The following is a 17367-nucleotide window of genomic DNA, read 5'->3' as shown; positions in this document are numbered from 1 at the left end:
GCCAACGCCCAGTGGTCTTCATGTAGGCCCTAACGGTGACATTGTCAGGACACATCGAAATGCTGATAGCGGACTAGGAGAGAATCCACAAACCCGTTTGAGTATAAACCTGACTGATATTGGCCAACCGTTTGGCGAGAACGTCACCCGGCATTTCATAACCAAACTTATATCTGAACTCGGCGGCCTCACCCCGTGCACGATCAACTGAGGCTCTGCCATCCGCTATAGAGCCAGTCATGGCACACCCAACATTTGGCGAGATTTTGAAGATATGAGTTACGGACGATGGATCTATAAGCTTGTCCTAAAGTTCAATCCGACAGTTAGAGCGGCGGCCACGGTAGGTCACACTTCAGTTAGACGAACTGGAACTTTCTTCTGCGACAATACTACGGCGCAATTCTTTCCTCTTATTCCAAGAGATGTAATATTGGCGGCTGTGATGGCTTTGAATGCATACTCTATTGGAGACAAGATCCAGTCAGTCTCTAGTACTGCGCTTCAAAGGCACATGAGAACTTACCGACTTGATACAGTCTCCCTTGATCCGAGAAAACAGTAATATGTCTGTCATAGCCCGTGCTACCTGTTTAGGTCAACGCTCCAGTCAGCTCGAGCTTGGTTGGAAGGGGTGTCTGAACAGAACTGACCCGACATTGTGCGAGATTAGGGCAAAGCAGACTTCGAGAGCACAAGTCAAATAAATCCGTCGTCCCGGGCTTGTAATTAACAGGCAGCCTTTCAGATGAATATATCAATTGCGGTGTGAAGCCGGAATGACGATTGTCTGTTTGAACGCGTAGTTGAAGCTGCCTTGAGACCCAGCTTCAGCGCCAGGTCATATAGCTAAATTAGGACTAGCGGGTAAGGGGCAGCTAGGCTGGATGAGGCTAGATAAATACGCTGAAACTTACCGATACGAGTTAATACGCCCAAACTTACGATCAAAAGCTCCCAGATAAAAAGATGTGAAGAACAAGATCGCGATTGAAAGCTCGACTCGGACGTTGTTTCGGACGAATTGAATCCCATCACTACTATGCTAAGGTCCGATGACAGCCGCCCGCTCTGAATTGTTTAGAGTCTCTCCCGTCAACTGACCTCGAACGGTTCCGCAGATGTCCTCACTACCGCGCTCTTCGCACGTCCCAGCATGGAAGAAACTAGGACTCGAGCTAAAATTCGCCAAAGAAGTGTCACATGGCACTGATAGTGATAAGGGAACGGATAACGGTGCCGTTGGTAAAGGCGACACTACTCAGGTCAAGAAAAGGAAATCGACATCCCAGCAAACGGACAAGGTCAAGTCCAAAAAGCAGAAGCGCGAGAATGGATTATACAAAAACGATTGCTCTGGCGTCGAGGCCTCTGAGCAAAGCGAAAAGCAGGAAACCAAAGAATCCGCCCCAGTTGTAACGAAGCTAGCCGATGTCAAGGCGCATAAAAAGACTGAATCCAAACGTTCTTCGCGCAAGTCCGTCTCGTTTGCAGAAGGCACAAAAGAGTCAGACGGCGCGCCAGAGTCGGAGCCTCCCTCCGAGCCTGAACAACCTCCTCTCACAGCCGAACAGAAGAGAGCAGAGAAGAGACGGAAACGAGAGCAACGGGCCAAGAAGCGTACACAACACGATCCGGAGCCTACAACTCCGCCCACGCCATCAGATCGACTTTTGAGCTATCTTCAAACCTACCACACCTCCCGATCAGAATGGAAATTCCAAAAGAATCGAGAAACCGCGATTCTCAAAAATGCGTTCTCCGTGGACCGGATACCGACGAGCTATAACGCGGCGTTGAGCGCGTATCTCTCAAGCTTGAAGAGCACAGCTGCCAAAGCACGAGTTGCGCAGTCGGCCAAGGAGGCGATTCAAGCGGATGTGGACGATAAGGAGCTTCAAGATGAAAAGTACCAGCAGGCTGTCATCTCGTTCAAAACGAGACTCGCTGAACTGGGTCAGGATATAACCACAGCTGAAACCGACGGGCATCAAAACACTTTGGATGAAGCGCACCAAAAGAAATTTGCGAAGAGGCAACGAGCAGAACTGATTTATTATGCAGTGTCTGGGACGGGTTGCTAAAGAAGTGAAGCCATTATCAACTAAAGATGCATCAGCACCGGCTATAAAACGAAAAAAGAAAGCTAGGGACTGCAATAATAGAAGATGATACAAGCAGCAGCAGCAGCAGCAGTAGCAGCAGTGAAAGCGAAAGTGACAGTGACAGTGACAGTGATAGCGATAGCGATAGCAATAGCAGCGATTCTTCGAGTTCAGGCATCAATCAGGGCACGTCAAATGGAGCCGCGGTCCAGTCAAAGAAGCCTTCCGGTGCATCGACCTCCTCTTCATCCGAATCCGATTCGGATGCCTCTAGTAAGTAGCAACGGATTTCCTTGGCTATCTTTGTCACAGATCAATGTTTTTGTTGTCTCTTCGAGATCCGTTCCTAAAATCTCTATACCATTGCTAACTTTTGATTTAGATCCAGACACTACCTCTGATTCAAGTTCAGGTATTTAGCCTAGCCCATTTACTGGCGTCCTTTACTAACATAATAAGCAGATTCTGATTGACGAGTTATGAAAATGGTTGTAATAAGTTTCCCACCACATGTATTTTTTTCCAGCAAGGCATTTTCCATACCTCAATTGCCGTTGCAAATATGCACGGATGTATGGTGCAGAAAGTGATACCAAAACATCGATAGAGCACATGAGGAATGTCAGAGCAAACCAAATATCATAGCTATCATATGCCCAATAATACTCACCAACAAAGAGGTATCTAAAGACAATTGTCTATAATGTTCAATCCCGCAAATATAAAGAAGCAAACCCGGTGACCTCCAGTCCTACCCGGTGGATTTCTCCCTTTCCTTGGCTTTCTCCTTATCTTCCTTCCTCTCCGTCTCCGTCGACTCCGCCCCACCCCTTTTCCTCTCTCTATCTTTCCCCGAACTCCCTCCACCACCCCTTCTCCTCCTCACAACTTGATACACATCATTGAAATTCATAACCACGCCTAAAAACCTCATGTCAACATCAGGCTGATATGCCAAATCACCCAGCAACGTAACCAGCCTCGCCCGGAACTCCGTTGATAAATCGCTCAGTCGTGAGCGTAGCGATGGTAGTAGATGATCCTCCCCAGCGAGACTAGAGCTGAAAAAAGGCGAAGCCGCACCGCCCAAAGGCGTGCCATCCGTCGATGAGCGAAGAAGCCCACCGTTGTCGATGGGTGAGTCAACGGCCGGGGAGTTGGAATCTGCTCTTGGTCGTCGCATTGTCGATCCGGGGCGACTGGTTCTCGCCGAGTGGATGGATTGCAGGTCTCTTTCCGTCACGCCCCATCGGCCTTGGGCGGTACGGGTTTCGATCTTTGCGTTGAATTCTTGCCGTCGGGTGAATTCTGCGACGGAGAAGGAGTAGAGTCCATCCACGGCGTCTTTATACGCGAGCATGACTTTGAGGATTTGGTGGAGTTGGGCTAGAAAGGAGTCTTCGCCTCGGTTGCTGGTTGAGGAGGAACTGCGAGATGATGATGAGCCGAGGAGGCCCTTGTGGGTGATAGAGTTCAGGTATTTTGTGTGCGCTTCTATGAGGTCGTCGAGTGTGCATCCTGGTTTTGATATTGCGATTTGTAGCTGATCCCAGCTGGCTTCGATGACCTCGAAAAGTATGTAATACTGGAGCTGGCATATGAAATGTATCATCTCCGCAATGACACAGCGCGCCAACTTCCAGTCTGGGCCGACTTTGTCTTCGACACTCCCTAGCACCCCCCTTGCTCCGGTCATACATCGTCGCCATGTGCTGCCAAGCGCAAACTCTACCCGCTTGACTCTCCATAGGAAATTGAAAAGTTTCAAATATTGTGTCGAGGCCCAGGGTGTTATGACCACGTCAACCGGAGCATCGATTTTATATTCAAGTGTAAAACAGTCCCAGCCGATCTCGCCGTGACTAAGCTCCAGCATCCGTGCATCAAGCCGACGAAGCACATCTGGCGAGTCGTACTGTGCATTTGACGCTCGAATGGCATGTTCCAATTGAGCTGTCAGGGTATGACGGTACTGTGAGTTGGCCGGCCGGTCAAGATTCGAGGCGAGCGACTCCATAAGCAGAGCGATAAAGTCTCCTTGGCCTAGTAAAAGGTACTTTTTTAGTGCATCCAGGTGTTCGAATAATTTAAACTTCGAGTCCATCAGGTAGATGAGACGAGCCATTGTACTTTTATACGCCTCGTCAATCGACGTCTCAAGCGTAGCAGTATCTCCATATCGTAACTCCTTTGAGGCATCTCGAGAATATGCAACCACCCAGGCAGAATCACCGCAGCCGTATCGAATGAAATTGAGAGATTTCCCAATCAAAAACACTTTTTTTGCAAAATCATGCGTCATTATCGTAGGAACCATCGCATCGTCCAGCTTATACTTCTCATCCCACACACTCGTTGCCGTTCGACGTGGATCACCAGACGGGCGGCTTTCCGGCTGCACGACGAAGAACTCGCAGTACGGATCCGATAACTCCCCGTCGTATATCCACTGCGTCAACATCCCGTAAAATGGCCGGGTAACATGTGCCAAAAGCCGTTCTGCAAAAGCGCCAACAAAGGGGTCTCCGTGGGACGTTGAAAAACCGTGAATCATAGATATCAATTGGCCCCCTTTCTTACCCTCGACCTCTTTAACCATGAGACTCATCAAGCGTAGGGCCATTGTGGCATCTCTCATCCAAACAACGCAGCGTTTGAGAGTGACGCCTGCTTTCATTACAGACGTTGGGCTATCGACTGATTCTGACACCGCCGTAAGAGCCGTTCTAATCTCTCCTTCTAGGCTTGCGACTAAGCCTAGATAAGATCGAAGCTCAGCGCTTATAGCTGCTCGCAGACTCTGTTCTATGAGCCCCCCCTCGGATCTGCTAACGAACTCAGACAGGCCTTGATAGAGAAGACATGGTTCCGCCAAAGTGTGTAGCAATGATATGAGTGGAATAGGGAGTGTAGTCGGTAATTTCAAGGTAGAACTCGAAAACTGAAGATTGGTAGTCGACAAGCCTTGCAGACAAAACGGCAAGTCTCGTAAAAGAGCCGGCTCTTCGGGCGGTGCGCCCTCGTCAGTGCTTTCAGCGGGCTGGCTGTGCTTGGGTGTTTGGGGTGCTGATATCGATTCTTCGGCTTGTCGACGCGCCGATTTGCGTTCCTTGATCTCTTCTTCCGCATTTCTTTTCCTCTCGCTCTCTTTCGACCTCGCCATATCCACTCCATCCTTTGGCATTCCCGCGCGCCGCTGAGTAGACGGGTGCTCCCTCCCGGCCGCAGAAGCCGATGAACCAGGAGCAATGCTCTCTGCAACATTCTTCCTCCCCCCCAATCGATTCGCAAACACCATATTATCCAATTGATTCTCCTCCATCAACGGACTCCGCCGCCCATCCAGCATCCGTCTCAGATTCGTTCCGCCCATCATCCCCTCTGCAACACCATCATCCTCATCTTCGCCCCCCTCCCCAATCCGGTACAGCAGGTACAATATCGCCCACTTCTGCCCCAGCACCGGCTGCGTCAACAGCCTCGAATACAGATTCGAAAACCTCATCGCCTTATCCGGCGACGCATTCTCCCTTAGCAACTTCCGCTTAATCATATCCGGTGCGTTGTTGATCATATCAGGAGACACCGATCCGCCCCGTCGCTGCGGCTTCTGCTCACCGTAACCGTTGTTATTCTCGATAGGCCCCCCCGCACCCACACCGTTATTGCCATGGGCATCAATTATCCTCCACGCAAGATCCAACGCGCGACGACGCCGTAGCTCCTCCGCCTCCGCGGCCTCTGCGCGAGCATACTCGTCCATATACTCATTCGACGCGTCATTGTCGCCGCTGCCGCCTCGCGGCTGACGGCTACTAGATCGTTGCGGGAGCAGGGAGTCGACGAGCTGGGAGAGGGCGTCATCTATACGGCGACTGCGGTGGTTGGAGGGGGTCGAGGTTGGAGGCATCGCTGGCGGTCTGGGGTACGACGGAGCATCTGGAGAATGGCTGGATTCATTGGTTTTGACGTTCCCCCGTGGATCGTGCTGCTGGCCATGGAAGATTCCGAGCTGCTGCGCAATCGCCGACGCGACTCGCTTTGATTGTCGCAGCCCAGGTTGTTCAGGCAGTTATCGATCACGTGACGGACTCCGGGGTCGTGGGCCGTGTCAATGTAGCATGATTGACAACACAGCGCGGGTTGGTCGAGATCTTACTACAGGCATGTAATGTAGGAAGGGCAGCAAGCAGGCAAATAGATAATCATGTAGTCTCTAATAATATTGTACATATACCCCGTAAGATTATCTCAAAACTATGGCTTTCAGAACGCTTCCGCAAAGTCCACAGCAAGAAGAAAAGCTCGGGAAACTGAAATAAATGCTTTTTGATGCACTTGACCGGGGGTGCTTCCACTGAGAAGCAAAAGGCACCGCAGCCACGTCGCAACGAAGGTGATACACCAGTTCAGTGACAATCAAAAGGCATAAAGCTGAACGTAACAAGAGTCCACACAAAACAAGAACCATCCAAGTGCATTTGGAGAGAAAAAATAATAAATCCAACGTTACCAACCAGGCAAGCCCAGTGTATGATCTTCGATCCTGCGGAGGAAGAGCAGCTGGCATCCAGGCGGGCTGTGAACGCAAATAAGATAGACCATAAGCATTTTGAAACTCGACACAAGACATTCAGACGCCAATGAGGAATGGGGTAGGTGGTTGTTCCCCGATTCCGATCCGCCCTTTTCTCTTTTGCCCTCTCTCCTTTTGCCGCCCGTGACACCATGTAAAAGAAAAAGCAAAACACTCCGGCAAACACCCGAAAACACCCCTAATTCCTCATAAAACACACGTAGAAACGAAACGGAAGAAGGCAAAAGTAACAGATAAACATTTACAACTAGAAAGAGAATGGTCAATTAAAAATCGGGGTTGTCAGGTGTTGGGAATTCCCAATAGTAGGGTGTAAGTTCCACTATCTTCGAGCCATATTTTGAGCTGGGATAGGCGCTCCGTGGGGCATCGGGATACCATAAGGATGGGGGGGTGGTTGCATAAAGTCTCCAGCAGTAAGGCCATTCATCAAAAGGCCGGCATTCAACCCTTGGGCTTGAGAAACGGGGCAATCCTTGTGGGCTAATAGTAGCGACTTGAGGCTGACAATCTCTTCCCGCAGTTTGGTGACAGTTGTAGAAAGGCTATCATTTTCCTGTGCAAACATTTCAACCTTGCTTTGCAAGTTTGCGAGCCATTGCTTCTTTCTTTGACGGCACTTTAGAGCGGCAACACTGGAATCGAATTGTTAGTAAGCTTAGTCAGAAGACACACTTTAGGATATGAGAAATACACACCGATTACGCTCTAGGAAGTTCTTGCGTTTCTCGTCATCAGTCATTTTCTTAGAATGACCAGTACCACCTTCGTTCTGAGACATCTTGTCCTCGTCCTCGTTGCCTCTATCAATTGCCACTCCATTAGCACCTTTGGCTTTCTTGTTCGAGCCTCCTTTTGTCTCCTCAGCTCTTCTTCGTCCATTCGCGGTATTTGAAGCCTTAGCGGTAGACTTCTTCCCTTTGCTACGACCATTAGGTTTGGCGTGGTCGACAGTCCCATCGGACATATTTCCATTGAGGTGTGGGTCTGTGACATCGCCGTTTCGAGCAATAAAGGAACCGTTAAGGGGGGTGTTATTTCTGGAGTAGGCATCCCGAGCTTCAGATGCTGCTTGAGATCCTGCTTGAGGATATTGCATACTGTCGGCTTGACCCCCTTTAGCTAGCATATAAAGACCGTTGGCAGCATCTGTGGCGTCAGGGTGAGTAAATGGGTCGAGTTGTGGACCAGATTTCGTAATTTCCATGTTTGCTGCTTGTTGAAGGATTTCTGGATCTTGTGGGTTCGATGTGGGTGCACCAGCACCATTTTTCCTTGCTGCGTTGATGGCGGTGCGATGAAATTCTAAAGTCGAAGGTGTAGCGCCACCACTTTGAAGTTGCTGAAGCATAGACGTTGCACCAGGACTTGGTGCTGGGAACATGGAACCTCCACCGCCGGGGGTGAGCCCCGTACGGAGAGAGGACTCATTCGGGGTGGGAAAGCCTCGGCCAATACTATCGAGAAAGTCGGCAGACCCCGATGGGCCAGTGAGCATCGCCGGGCTCAACGGCCCTGCTCTCAGAGAATTGGGCCAAGTAAACCCGCCTGCAGTCGTTGTGCCGGGTAGGGAAGGGGAGGTAAGAGCCGCAACCGGTGGCAGGAGAGATTTGCCTGGAGTTTCCGCAGAAGGGTTCCCGAAAGATTGGTCGAACGGGTTGGGTTCAAAGGAAAAGTGGTTGGTATTATGGACAGCGGAAAAGTAATCTGTTTCAGACTCGGATTGGCCGGGACGGCGAGGAGCAGAGATGGATTGTGTCACGTCTGCATCGGTGACAACTTTTGATTCTTTCCTATTTGCTTCCTGGGAGCCTAAGACGGCATCAGCATGCGGTCACGACATGCCTTGGTAGTGAAGTAAGACACACGAAGGGGATATTATCGAAAGGGCATGGTGAGAAAGGAAAAAGAAAATTTTTAACCGGGAGGGTTAGTGCAAGGGGTAAGAGGCCTTACCTTCAGTCTTCAGTAGAGGGTTATTAGCATCGAGTGGGGAGTCCGTCCGCGACCCCGGACGCCCAATTCGAGGCGAGCCTCTCTTGGCGACAGCGGCGCTGGACATGATGCGGCGGAGAAAATAATAAGATTAACGGCGGAAAGGAGAAGACGGCGGAAGAATGACGACAGACGCGCGACCCAGCGACAGCAAACTGGCGACAGCGACGGTCGATGGGCTGTACAACGTAATAGGAAATATGAGGTCAGCAAGGCACGGTCAATCGAGTAAAAATACGGTTTGTGGTCGACACAGCAACAAGCGATTGATGCAATGATGATGGGCTGATGGGATGGCGATGGACGATGATGTAGGATGACGGAAGGGGGAAAGAGAAAATCTCGAGGGAAAAAAAAGCGATCTGACGACATAGTGATGTCGTTGTGTGCATTAGATAAGCAGCGCGGGGCTTGGCAACTCAAATCGCACCGCATACAAAAAGGGGGCCACTGCCACAGGTCGGCAGGAGATACAAGCAGGCGGCGCCAGGACGAGAGGCTGTCTATGGGCATTCGAGAATTGACGCAGGAGCCAAGCAAAGAAAGGCAAGCAGAGGCACTCGTCTACTCACCTCACTTGGGGGTCGTCAAAAGCGGAGAGCAGTAATACTTCCTCGCGTGATGGGCACCGTACGAATCCCTGCGGAAGAACCTGTTTGTTTCCGGCGTCGTGGAAGAAGTCCCGGATAGCAATGAACAAATAGTATGCCGCCCGAGACCGAATAATGAGGAAATTATCACGTCGCTCTCGATCAGAATGGCCGTTGATTGAGTGGGAAAAAGGCGTATTGCGGACGATGAACGCTAAGAAGACCGAAGTGGGAGTTTAAAAAGAAGCCGATTTAGTCAACTATCGTTCTCAGGTTGAATCATCTAATTTGATCGCGCACTGACTGCTCTTCAATTGAGATTCTTGATGTCTCTTGAGGACACTGTCGCGGCGGCCACAGCAATAGTGAGGATGAAGCACAAGCGGGAGGTTCAAGAAAGTGACGTATGCTGCTCTGGGGACAGACCCCCGAATCTTAAGTATTCTGTCCTCAACCAGTGAATGTGCGGGCAGGGATCGAGGGAGCAGTGAAGAGATGCTGACTCCAGTTCCCAGCAACGACTTGCGTCTGGTTTGGGGTGGAGGCTACATGGCAAGTACTTGCTCTTGTGGGTGGTTGTCCCTCTCAAGCCGGGTATCGTCAAAGTACCCTCCTTGTGCAGCCGACAGATTGCGGGTTGGAACACAGCCTATGAGATCACAGGCACCAATGGTACAGTAGGTGGGTCTTTTGAGGGTTACAGCCAATCACAGCACACACCTGGCTCTTCGATTTGCGCCTGGGTAACCTGATTGGCTGGATTGACAATCCTCCGGCAATTGAGTGGGGTATATAGACTTGGCGAAGTGGGGGTTGGGAGTTTGTGATTGGCTGGGATATGCACAGACCTGGCGGCGATGACGTGTTGATTTGGCGGCTTCTCCCACGGTTTGCTCCCTTTGCACCCAGAGGAAGGGACGGGAAGGACACAGAAGAGGTCGATGCTGTCTCTGGAACATGATCGAAGAACATCATACTGGTGGCAAAAGCAATCATGCGGTCGCTTTGGAGGCTTTTTTTGACGTGTCAATGTCATTCTCGATCTGATCTACGAGTGCTATGGCTGGACGAAGGATCGAGTACAACAGCAGATCGCATGAAAATCAAGTTCTCCATTGAGATCAAATTCGAGAAAAGCAAGGCTGAATAGTCTAGAACCGCATCTTCCTGTGGTGACGATGAAGAGCTGCGGCAGTGATCATTCTCTGTAGGTGCTTTTCAAACCTCGACCTACGATCCGCGGTACGTCGAGTAGCTGAATGGCCCAAGTAGCACGGGTACATGATAATGTCTCCAGCCTTCTTCTCCTTCTCTCCCTTCCACCATGAATTTAACTTCCACTTCCGGCCAAAGGGATGCCACTCCTCGCTGCTTGTACCACTCTGCCACATTCATCAATCGGATGCTCCAGGTCGATCGCGCAGAGGAACCTTCTCCAGAGCCCGCTTGGTTGGGAAGAGACGCCACAACCTCTGAGAGCGATGCTGGAGACGCAGAGGAGGGCCTCCATTTTTTCACGCGCCCGTCAGCGTCAGTAGTTCCATAGAAAATGGATGGGGGTGGTCCTTGGGTGCTTGAGGTGCTCGAGGCGTCGGCGTGGATCAAGGTGAGCGAGCAGGATAGTCCTGCGGCAGGGGCTCCGTCGTATATGTTGAGGACATGGCAGGTGATGGGATCGCGATCGCCCATTCTCAAAAAATGTCTTATTACGATCAAATTTCAATTTGATACTAGCGGTAGATGACGCTGTTGATAAGAGTAATCTCTTCCCCGTTCAATCTCGATTGTAATATCAACCCCGCAGAGAGCAAAACAACGGAATATCTATCCTCCGGTCCCTGTACCTTGACTTGTTGCCATGTGAATTTCCTTACATAATCAGCCTGCTCCCATGTGGCAGGAGGGACCTCATGCCTGGATTTTGCATGCCGTTGATTGCGGTTTGAGAGCTTTGAATTTCCCTATCCCTAAGAGCACTGCATGATACTGGTAAGGTCTCCATTCTTTGTGTCTTGAAGTGCCACCTACAAGGTGCTAAGAAGTTTCTAGAACACAATCGCCTCGTCATTCGACCCCACGAAGATACGTCCCCCGCGCATAAGAATTGAAGCCAGGAATATCACCAAGCTCTTCTAGTGGAAATAGTTATATCCTGCCATCAGCAGATCATTTAGTTCAACTCCGTACGCATAACCTTACCACACGCTCCATCATGTCTTCCGCCGTCGTCCCCGCGGACGATATCCTCGAGCCCACTCTCCAAAACATCCTCGACCAAAAAAGCCTACGATGGATCTTCGTTGGTGGAAAGGGTGGTGTTGGCAAAACAACCACCTCGTGCTCTCTCGCCATTCAGCTTGCCAAAGTCAGGAAGTCGGTCCTGTTGATCTCCACCGACCCTGCGCACAATTTGAGTGATGCCTTTGGGCAAAAGTTCGGCAAGGAAGCGAGACTCATCGATGGGTTTGACAACTTGAGCGCGATGGAAATTGATCCGAGTGCGAGCATGCAGGACCTCATGGCTGCGGGTGGGGACCAAGCGGAGGATATGGGATTTGGATTGGGAGGGATGATGCAAGATTTGGCGTTTAGTGTGAGTGGTCTGGTTTCTGTGTGAAGTCGCTGACTAACTGTGCTAGATACCCGGTGTTGATGAAGCCATGTCCTTTGCGGAAGTGTTGAAGCAGGTCAAGTCCCTATCGTATGAAGTTATTGTTTTCGATACTGCGCCAACCGGCCATACTCTCCGCTTCTTGCAATTTCCGACCGTCCTCGAAAAGGGTCTTGCCAAATTATCTCAGTTGTCAAGCCAGTTTGGCCCAATGCTAAACTCTGTCCTGGGCGCAAGAGGGGGCCTGCCAGGGGGCCAGAATCTCGACGATGTTTTATCGAAGATGGAGTCCCTCCGGGAAACCATCAGCGAAGTTAATACCCAATTCAAAAACGCAGACCTCACCACATTCGTGTGCGTATGCATTGCAGAGTTCTTGTCCTTGTATGAGACGGAGCGGATGATTCAGGAGCTGACAAGTTATCACATTGACACCCATGCCATTGTCGTTAACCAGCTTCTCTTCCCTGGAAAGGATAGCACATGTGATCAGTGCAAGGCGAGGCGGAAAATGCAAAAGAAATATCTAAACGAGATTGAAGAGTTATACGAGGATTTTAACGTGGTTCGAATGCCTCTACTAGTTGAGGAGGTTCGGGGAAAGGAGAAACTTGAAAGGTATGCCCTCGGAAACACGTTTAATTCGAATCGAAGCAGATGCTGATGAGAACTTCGAAAAACTGCAGATTCAGTGATATGCTTGTACATCCATATCAGCCCCCCCAAGAGTAGTGCTGAAAAGCAAACTTTGGTCTGTTTAAACTAGAATCAATAAGATATCCCCCCATGCCAAAATTGGGATTCATTCCGATCAACTGTTTTGAACTAAGCCAGGCAAACGGACAAGTTTTGCTTATAAACTAACAATCATTGGCGAGTGTCGGTCTGGTTCTTCCTGGATATTCCCTCCCCCCTGTCCTGGCGAACCATGCGGTCGCCTTATTTTCAAGAAGCGCAAGGCATCCACTAGTGCATAGAATCCTCAAGACTCACCCACTCTCAATCCCTCTTTCCCGAACACCGGAATTTGTTTTCTTCCCTTTCTCTTCTATTTATCGTCCCATCCACAGATTACTCCACATGTGTATTTATCCAACACCGCGAACTGGAACCGAATCTTACGGCTGGGCCGAGTTGGAAATCCAACGTTGCTATACCCAATACAGGGCGGTTGCAACAAGGGGACAGCGGAACGAAAAGGCCAAAATCAAACAGGACTGGCAAAAGACGGATATACAGACGAGCGGGTAGGCAAAACAAACTGGCTCCACCCCCCTCCCCTGGCCCCGTCTCCTGAGGGATTCTGGGTTTATATTTGGCGGGCGTTTTCACTGTCGGACAACTTCTTTCCCGCCCGGAATGCTCGGCTTGGGGTTGCGTTTCTGCAGGGTTCCGGAGAGCGCACGGCAGTGCCAGTGCGTGCTTGTGCGTTGGCGACGGGATTGTGTGGTTCTATCGATGGAGCTGTTGCCTTCTCAGTACGAGCCCTGAATTGGGTAATATTCTCCCCGGTTGGATTAATATATCCACGGGTTTGTGGATGGCACTGTACTCGGTCAGACCTTGGGGTCCGACGATCCATCTGTATGTGCAGGATATTGGGAAAGGGATGACAAGGCGGGTTAACTGGGTTTGTTTTTTTTAATTCTCTTTTTGGTTTTAATTCCTGCATCCTTGTGACTACGGCTATTATTTTTCTTTTTTGCCATTTATGGAGGGCTAGGATGGTGTTTGAGCGGCTGGATTTTCTTCGTTGCGGTGTGACCAGAAGGCAGAATAGGGAAGTCCTCTTGGCACACAGCCTGGGAAAGCAAGGAGATTTTGGCCACTAAGGGCTTGTTTAAAATCGGATTGAGAATACTATGGTTAGGATGGAAATATCAAAGAGTTGTGAGATTCAGGGAAGCCTACGGGATACAAGATGCAGTGTTACCGCGGGCCAGCCCTACGTGCGCTCCGTTCTTTCTGCTGCCACTGGGAGAGAAGTTGTCGAGAATGCTGTCTCTCGAAGAAATTTTGGGTATGATGATGAGTGTCGTGCGCCCAGTAGATCATGGACGCCTCTTTTCATAAACTAGGCAGCATGGCACGGTTGTCCTTGGCTTTCGGAGAGCAAGGTTCCCATATGCCAACTCCAACTGGGTTCAGTGTACTTTAGGGCGTTGATGCAAATTGGTATGGATATGGTTACGTTTAGGAAGTACGGCTAGCGATGATTAACGCAGTTACATAGTTCTGGTGTAGGCACGTTCAGATTGTTAGGATCCGCTGGCCAATCCCAGCATATAGAGATCATGTCTATAGAGCTTACGCTGCCCGCCCCCTGGACGCATGTCTCGCTCCCCCTTTCGGCACAGGAGCATTCTGATTCCCCTAATAGCCCAGCTTGCTGTGCCAGGGATGTCAGGCCCTCTGCCCCGCAATTTAGGAAGCCATGCTGGGGGACGCCATCTCAGCATCGCGTTTTTGGTTTACCGGTTTGATGCGAGTAATGCTGCTTCCTGCTCGTCAGGGGTTGTCGCAGCCCGAGACCAGTCACCCCCTCAAGGCTCAAGACGCGCGACCCAGAGCCAACGGCCGTTTCTTTTCAACTCTTTTTTTCTGAGACATCCCCGCCCTGGAATCGCCGAGATCCCCTTTTTGTTGGTGAAATCACTGTTGGAGCTTCATTAGACTGTGGTCCAGGCGCCAGATGTCGATCTGGCTGTACAGCCTTTTTGACCATCGCATCGAAAACCATTCAAACTTTCCAGATCGAGATTCCCAGTTGGTTGGCGAGGAGACGCAGGACATATATAGTTCAACAGCCGAATCGAGTGGCTCTCAAGCCCCCAAAACCTCGGGACCCATCCCCGATGTCACCGCCTCATTCTGAGTACGTCCTGAGTTCGTTTTCGAACGATCAATCGGCGCCAGCCATTCGGAAACCGAAAGGCATTCGCGTGGTAACAAGCCGCCAGTGATTGCAGATCATTTGGCTCTTTTTTTCCTTTTCTTCCAGAGATGCCGAACCTAGACCACGGCCCCCTATCGTCAAGCATTTTGCTCGAACGCTTTCGTATAGCCCATGCATGCAGCAGAGAAGAAGAAGAAGAAGAAGAAGAGAAGGACTGAAGCCTGCCAGGCATGTAAGACCATCGCGTGCAGGCTGCAACCCGGGGGGTATCAAATTGCAAGAGAACACGATGAGCAGCAGGCAGAAACGGGCCTGCAACAAGCAGCAAGCAGCGTCGACCGCCGGGTGTCACTGCGCGCCAGCGGTTGCCGGCAGGCTCGCTCGTTGGTCGTTGGGCGGCAGCCTCACTTTGGCTCAAAACGAGGCGGGCGTCCCGTTCGGGCCTAGCGCGTGGTGGCAGCCAGTTTCGACGTCACCGCCTTCGCGCCTGCAGAAAACGCTTTCGGGCATCGCGAGACATATAAAGCGCTGGTCGCCAGGGTCGGCGGGCACTGCTTGATGCCCGTCTATCAGTTAACTAAACCTGCCCTAGTCGAGTCCACTGACCAACTGCCTACCCTGCGGAGAAGCGTGGTCGCCTTCTTTCATCCCTCGTATACTACCAGTCCTCTCCCCTTTCGGGAAAAGGGTGAGCTGCTTGACGTCTTGATTGACAGCGCTTGATCAAAACATTTCCAGCACGTTTTCAGTTCTATCTCGGCTTTGGGAGATAGCAAGTTATCATCTATCGTTTGCTTCAGATTTCTACGTCTGTCTCTGCTCCATCTTGGCTTGAAAGAAATGTCTCAGCCGCAGGAGTATTGGTTACCCGGCTACGGGCTCTCCCGCCATATCGTCCTCAGTAAAATGCAATATTTCCTCGGGCCAACTGCTTCTGTGAGGCCGTATAGCTACCAGGTATGCGGCTTGGTGACTCGGGCTTCTGAATCCTTTTTTTTTTTTGCGCTTGTCCTAACTGGGTGCCACAGGGACGGGAAGGCTATCTTGTCACGGGAGCTCCGCTCACGAGAGTACGCTACTTCTCTTCAAAGAACCCCCCTTCAACCAGTGACAGAAGCACTGACACGCACGGATTCAGGGGCAAATCGACGATTTGAAAAAGATGTCTCAAGTCTACGAACAGGAGGCCTCCCTCAGAATGACGCAGGTCTCCGGACTGACTACCCACGAGAAATCCGAATGTAAAGGGACAGAGCCCTACATTAATCAGCCAGTATACGTCGGCCGTCGAGATAATCGCGAGCGGGATCGAGTCCGGGATAGTAAACCCTATCCCATAGATCGATACCCGAGAACGAAACGGTCATGGTGATCGTTTCCTACCTGTCTGAGTTCCGGTCAACTCATCTCAGCCTTATTCACTGTCTCTCACTCTTACCTATCCCTGGTTACCTGGAGCTCAGCCTCCCTCTAAGCACTTTCGAAGGGGCATTGGACACCCCATCGCTCAATCATATTCGAGCCTACGAGCCCCCGCAAAACCAACCAACTTGTTCTAATAATAGCTCCATATGTTCTTTCTCGGGTGCTGCGTTGGAGTTAGGCATTTAGAATGGCGCAATATCTGGAATCTTCTCTTGGACATACCCCTTCTGGCATCAGTATACATATCATATCCCCCTGTTCTGCCTGTCGATCGCTTCTTGTTACCTATTAGATACCATGTGTTTTTGAGCAGAATTCGGAGAATCTTTTCGAACTATTCTGGTCCCACCGTGCCGGTATCTTATCTCGCCATAGGCCTAGCTGCCTTGTCTCGATACTTGCCAAGCGCAACGAGAGACTGGACGAAGTCGTGGACCACAGCACACGCAAATTTAGAAAATTCCTCTAGTGGCTCTTGCGGCTAGAAGAAGCTCTCTGTTACTTGATGGTATGCATCTATCGGGCATACCCCTTTCCCAACAAAACTTTTCGTCCGGTATCTCATGGGGAAATAAAACTCAAGACTTGCAACACCTTGAATCCCTGTTATATTTGCTAGATTGTGGTATTGTTTCCGAGCTCTTATGAAAATGCCCGGGATGGAAAACTAACCCTTTTATCGAAAGCGCAGTGCCGATACGCTTGATGCGAACGACTTATTCCACCTAGTCCGTGGACAGCCGTGCCCTACTTTGATCTAACCTACACCAAATACCCCTGCATAGTCGTCTCACCACTAACGCCATTTTATACCCGTCCTCTAGATCCCGTCATTGCCGGTTTTCCCAAACGTTGTGGCTAACAGCCACATTCTTACGCACCACGCGATCCTGAGAGCATCAACCCGGGTTCCGATTGCTCAGTTGTCTTTCAAACCCTTCCTCGTACGGGAGAATACGGCACGTTTCATCCTTCAGCCTTGTGCATGTCGGTTACATAATAGGGCGGCAATGGAACCGCAGGCACTAAGAGACGAATTATCCCGCCGAATAGCACCGGTTACGGCTCCCCAGCCAATTCTCGCCAGCTGTTTCCCTGTGGCTCTTGAGTTTTTCTTAAGGATGGAGTGCTCTTACAATTGCTTTTTG

The 17367-nt window shown here is 50.5% G+C and overlaps 8 protein-coding genes across 8 annotated transcripts in view; 4 read left to right on the top strand and 4 right to left on the bottom strand.

Annotated features, from left to right (window-relative positions):
- UREG_07460 (proteasome subunit alpha type 6) overlaps positions 1 to 660 on the bottom strand; it is a gene marked incomplete at both ends in the record, with an annotated part of 1102 nt that extends 442 nt beyond the window's left edge. The window contains 3 exons of the mRNA XM_002582641.1: positions 110 to 294; positions 527 to 589; positions 654 to 660. Coding sequence (XP_002582687.1) covers positions 110 to 294; positions 527 to 589; positions 654 to 660 — 255 coding nt within the window. The remainder of the gene's footprint in view (positions 1 to 109; positions 295 to 526; positions 590 to 653) is intronic.
- A 461-nt stretch (positions 661 to 1121) lies between these two features.
- UREG_07459 (uncharacterized protein) lies at positions 1122 to 2525 on the top strand (the record flags this gene model as incomplete). Its single annotated transcript, XM_002582640.1, has 3 exons — positions 1122 to 2065; positions 2143 to 2378; positions 2488 to 2525. 3 exons carry the CDS (start codon positions 1122 to 1124, stop codon positions 2523 to 2525), a joined length of 1218 nt encoding a protein of 405 aa, XP_002582686.1.
- Positions 2526 to 2856: 331 nt separating this feature from the next.
- UREG_07458 (uncharacterized protein) lies at positions 2857 to 6015 on the bottom strand (the record flags this gene model as incomplete). Its single annotated transcript, XM_002582639.1, has 1 exon — positions 2857 to 6015. One exon carries the CDS (start codon positions 6013 to 6015, stop codon positions 2857 to 2859), a length of 3159 nt encoding a protein of 1052 aa, XP_002582685.1.
- A 1009-nt stretch (positions 6016 to 7024) lies between these two features.
- On the bottom strand, positions 7025 to 8764 carry UREG_07457 (AtfA protein; the record flags this gene model as incomplete). Its single annotated transcript, XM_002582638.1, has 3 exons — positions 7025 to 7337; positions 7401 to 8514; positions 8659 to 8764. The coding sequence occupies 3 exons, from the start codon at positions 8762 to 8764 to the stop codon at positions 7025 to 7027; spliced, it is 1533 nt and encodes a 510-aa protein (XP_002582684.1).
- A 1753-nt stretch (positions 8765 to 10517) lies between these two features.
- Positions 10518 to 10976, bottom strand: UREG_07456 (uncharacterized protein; the record flags this gene model as incomplete). The annotated part of the gene is made up of 1 exon (XM_002582637.1): positions 10518 to 10976. One exon carries the CDS (start codon positions 10974 to 10976, stop codon positions 10518 to 10520), a length of 459 nt encoding a protein of 152 aa, XP_002582683.1.
- A 523-nt stretch (positions 10977 to 11499) lies between these two features.
- UREG_07455 (arsenical pump-driving ATPase) lies at positions 11500 to 12630 on the top strand (the record flags this gene model as incomplete). The annotated part of the gene is made up of 3 exons (XM_002582636.1): positions 11500 to 11880; positions 11927 to 12516; positions 12585 to 12630. 3 exons carry the CDS (start codon positions 11500 to 11502, stop codon positions 12628 to 12630), a joined length of 1017 nt encoding a protein of 338 aa, XP_002582682.1.
- Positions 12631 to 14969: 2339 nt separating this feature from the next.
- UREG_07454 (uncharacterized protein) lies at positions 14970 to 15353 on the top strand (the record flags this gene model as incomplete). Its single annotated transcript, XM_002582635.1, has 1 exon — positions 14970 to 15353. One exon carries the CDS (start codon positions 14970 to 14972, stop codon positions 15351 to 15353), a length of 384 nt encoding a protein of 127 aa, XP_002582681.1.
- A 281-nt stretch (positions 15354 to 15634) lies between these two features.
- UREG_07453 (uncharacterized protein) lies at positions 15635 to 16166 on the top strand (the record flags this gene model as incomplete). The annotated part of the gene is made up of 3 exons (XM_002582634.1): positions 15635 to 15751; positions 15823 to 15864; positions 15933 to 16166. 3 exons carry the CDS (start codon positions 15635 to 15637, stop codon positions 16164 to 16166), a joined length of 393 nt encoding a protein of 130 aa, XP_002582680.1.
- Between the last annotated feature and the right edge of the window lie 1201 nt (positions 16167 to 17367).

The sequence above is a fragment of the Uncinocarpus reesii genome, genomic scaffold (assembly GCF_000003515.1).
Source record: "Uncinocarpus reesii 1704 scaffold_5 genomic scaffold, whole genome shotgun sequence".
NCBI classification, from domain to species: domain Eukaryota; kingdom Fungi; phylum Ascomycota; class Eurotiomycetes; order Onygenales; family Onygenaceae; genus Uncinocarpus; species Uncinocarpus reesii.
This window is presented reverse-complemented; position numbering and strand designations above follow the sequence as displayed.